Source organism: Hevea brasiliensis, chromosome 14 (genome assembly GCF_030052815.1).
Source record: "Hevea brasiliensis isolate MT/VB/25A 57/8 chromosome 14, ASM3005281v1, whole genome shotgun sequence".
Taxonomy (NCBI): domain Eukaryota; kingdom Viridiplantae; phylum Streptophyta; class Magnoliopsida; order Malpighiales; family Euphorbiaceae; genus Hevea; species Hevea brasiliensis.
The window spans coordinates 16,117,144-16,120,812 of NC_079506.1; the positions used below are offsets into that span (position 1 = coordinate 16,117,144).

At 33.1% G+C, this 3,669-nt stretch overlaps 1 protein-coding gene across 1 annotated transcript; it reads left to right on the forward strand.

The window, feature by feature from the left end:
• The first annotated feature begins 295 nt into the window (after positions 1-295).
• Positions 296-2,832, forward strand: LOC110631981 (2-oxoglutarate-dependent dioxygenase 19-like). Its single transcript, XM_058133931.1, has 4 exons — positions 296-733; positions 833-1,068; positions 1,669-1,996; positions 2,421-2,832. The coding sequence occupies exons 1-4, from the start codon at positions 458-460 to the stop codon at positions 2,664-2,666; spliced, it is 1,086 nt and encodes a 361-aa protein (XP_057989914.1). The 5' UTR covers positions 296-457; the 3' UTR covers positions 2,667-2,832.
• The last annotated feature ends 837 nt before the right edge of the window (positions 2,833-3,669 follow it).

The window sequence follows — 3,669 nt, forward strand, 5'->3', positions numbered from 1 at the left end:
TGATTAAAAGATTTCATAAAAAAGTTAAAATATTTTTAAAAATATAATTTAAATTCTAAATTAATAAAATTTTCTTACAAATTTTTTATATAAGTCGCCCTTAAACCTCCTCTAAACTGCTTCTAAATCATCCTCTAAACCATCTTGAACCGTCTTTTTTCAAACTGTCCTTCAAATTATTCTAAATTGGGACTCAAATCGGAATTGACAGTTCATGAATCGTCTTTTAAATTACCCCATAACGATTTAATTTAGATTTATGATTTCATTGAATTTAAACCAGTGGTTCAGAAATCAAAACTGACGGTTTCTGATCCGCAGCCACCCCTGTTAACACACCTCCCTTATCCGGACAACCCATTTCTCTATCCAAATTAATCACAAAGCTTCCTCTTCCTCAACTAGAGTTAGTCTGAAACTGCTCCACATCCACCGTCTCCTCTCTTCCTTTCTCTTTATGGCAGAAACAGCTTCTTTCCTAGTTTCCTCCAACCCATCTCCTACTCTACCGCAAAATATCACAACCATTAGAACAATAGCTGAATCACCTGGGCTCACCTCCATCCCCTCCGCGTACACCTTCACTCCTACTCCCCATGACCAAGTAGTTTCAGAGACACAAATCTCACTTCCTGTCATTGATTACTCTCTTCTCACTTCAGGTACTCCTCATCAAAGGTCCAAAATCGTTCATGACCTTGGCAAGGCCTGCCAGGACTGGGGCTTCTTCTTGGTAAAAACTTCTCACAATTTTACCAACACATACATGCGTCTTTTCAGATTAATCTTCCATATTAATTATGTTGAAACTTTGATGAATCAATATCATCAGATGATCAACCATGGAGTACCAGAAAGCCTGGTTAGATCGATGATTGATGGTTGTAGAGGATTCTTTGATCTCCCTGAAGAGGAGAAGGAAGAGTACAGAGGGAAGCATGTGTTGGACCCAATAAGGTGTGGAACTAGCTTTAATGCTTCAGTGGAGAAGGTTTTCTTTTGGAAGGATTTTCTCAAGATTCTTTCACATCCTGTGTTTCACTCTCCCAGTAAACCTGCAGGCTTCAGGTAATTAGAAGCCTTTAACTCAGGGCCATATATAGTCTGCTGTAATAGGGAAGAAGATAAGAATGAATCTTGGTTGTGAGAAAATGCATATTTAGACAAGTAGAGTAACATTCCTGGTAAAATTGATTGCTGTTTCAGGAATTGAATTACATATTGCATATTAAATTTTGTAAAATTTAACCAAATTCTTTTGTCATTGTTTAACTCGGGCGGGACTTCAACTTGAGACTTCACAGTAAAAATATTAATTTTAATAAGTCAGGTGATTCTGTTAATATAGTTGAAGTTTAATGACTATAGCTAAAATTAAGGTCATTAAATGAATTAGCATTTGTTAGGAAATATTAGCATATCAGGAATAATAACTGTTGATAATAACAGGACTGGTTTGTGAATGTTACATTATACCAAACAAACAGGAATACTATTGTCTTTTTCTCATTGGATTTATGCTCTTTATGGATTCTATTCTAGATAGCTTCTTTCTGTTTTCTTCTGGTTAAAATATTCTAGTTAATATGGGAATTGAGAAGTTAAATTACAATACCAGTAAGTGAAAGGCCTAAATTATTTTTTTTTTATTTGACTTTATTAATGCAGTGAGACTTCATTAGGGTACTCCAAAAGAGCTAGAGAAGCAGCAAGAGAGCTGCTAAAAGGAATATCAGAGAGCCTGGGATTGGATCCCAATTATATAGAGAAGGCATTGAACTTGGAACAAGGTCTACAAGTGATTGCAGCAAACTTCTATCCACCTTGTCCACAGCCAGAACTTGCAATGGGCATGCCCTCTCATTCAGATCATGGACTCTTAACCTTTCTAATACATAATGGAATTAGTGGCCTTCAAGTGCAACATAAAGGGAAGTGGGTCAACATAAATGGCATCCCTAACTCCATTCTAGTTAACATTGGAGATCATCTTGAGGTGCATTTCCCATCATGCTTTCTTATAACACTCTTTTCTTTTATGAGCTAACTTATTTTTATTACTTCAATTTTTATTTGAATTTGGGAAGTGTCAAATACACACAACCTTCTTCGTAAAGGAAACTGCTTCTGTGGTTTCAACTCGTGACTTCTTGATCATAAGAGCGATTTTACTATTACTAATACTCACCCTTTCCCAAAATCTGTAATGTGGAAGAAATTCTCATTCACTGTGATTTGTTTTCTTAATGTGCTGTTAGAGTCTGAACTCTGAACCTCATACAGTAAGAAACAGGAAGTGATCACTACTAGCCCAATTAGTGATGTCTTTTATTTATCCTCCTATCCTAGAACATCAAATGTTGAAATTCTTTTTATCAGGATCTCTGTTTATATTCTAACAATTTCATTTTTCTTGATAGATTTTGAGTAATGGGAAGTACAGAAGTGTTCTACACAGAGCAATGGTGAATAACAAAGCTACAAGAATATCCATAGCCATAGCACATGGACCATCACTGGATACAGTAGTTAGCCCAGCACCAGAGTTACTAGAAATTGAAAAGAAGGCAGCAGCATATATTGGCATAAAATACAAGGAATACTTGGAAATTCACCAAAGCAACAAGCTTGATGAGAAATGCAACTTGGATAGACTTCGAATTTAAGCTGTTTCATTAAAATATACTGTAAATAACTTGCATAGATACGTGCGTATGTGAGTGTAATTATATGTGTGTGTGTGTAATTCAAGGGGTGAGTATATCAATTATAATATTGTGACTCTTGCATTTAAGATATTTAGTGTATTTAGAAAACTTTTTTAAAAGATAATTGATAGTTGTCTTTTGTATTATCCCTAAATAGAACTGTTCAAATACAATTGTGCCATTTTTGCACTATAAAATAGTGCTAAGTACAATGTAATAACCTAAATATTTGTAATTTTAAGTTTCAACACTATAGAATCATAATCTTTTAAGTTGTTTTTTCAAATTTTTTTAGCTCTTCTTAAGTTATTAAATTAAAATTTTTAAATTATTTATTATTTATTTAAATATTTCAATAATAAAATAAATGATATGATGTAATAAGCTTATAATTACATATTTATTTTAATAATACATAAATTTATAATTATATATGTCACCCCCGTCTCTAACCTATAGAAACGGATGTAACCAGAAAAACTAGCAAAGTTTTCCTTAAATCTATAGTTAAAAGAAATTCAGAAACCTGTGAAAATACATCTGATGTGTAAAATATGGCATCTGTGCCCATCAACATAATTAGATACATTAATATTCATATACCCTCTCTATGAGGATTAAAATAAAATATTTACAGTTCAGAGCTTCTAGTTATTTTTATAGATGTACAGTATACTAAAACAAAATAAATATCCAAAAGAAATATATTGGCCCAATTTCTACTAGATTCTGTAGCTGGTGAAGTGGAAGAGAGGACAATACTGAAGAGAGGCTGCTAGTGGTGGAGTCAACAAAAAGAATATGAAATATTAAAAATTAAGAGGGTGAGTACAACTACTCAATGAGCAGATAAATAAATAACAAAGGGGAACATATAGGGTTTTAATACTTAATAGTACCAATTTTGCTATGTTAGAACATGTCAGCTGAATAAATATCATTTAATCTAAATCATATAGCT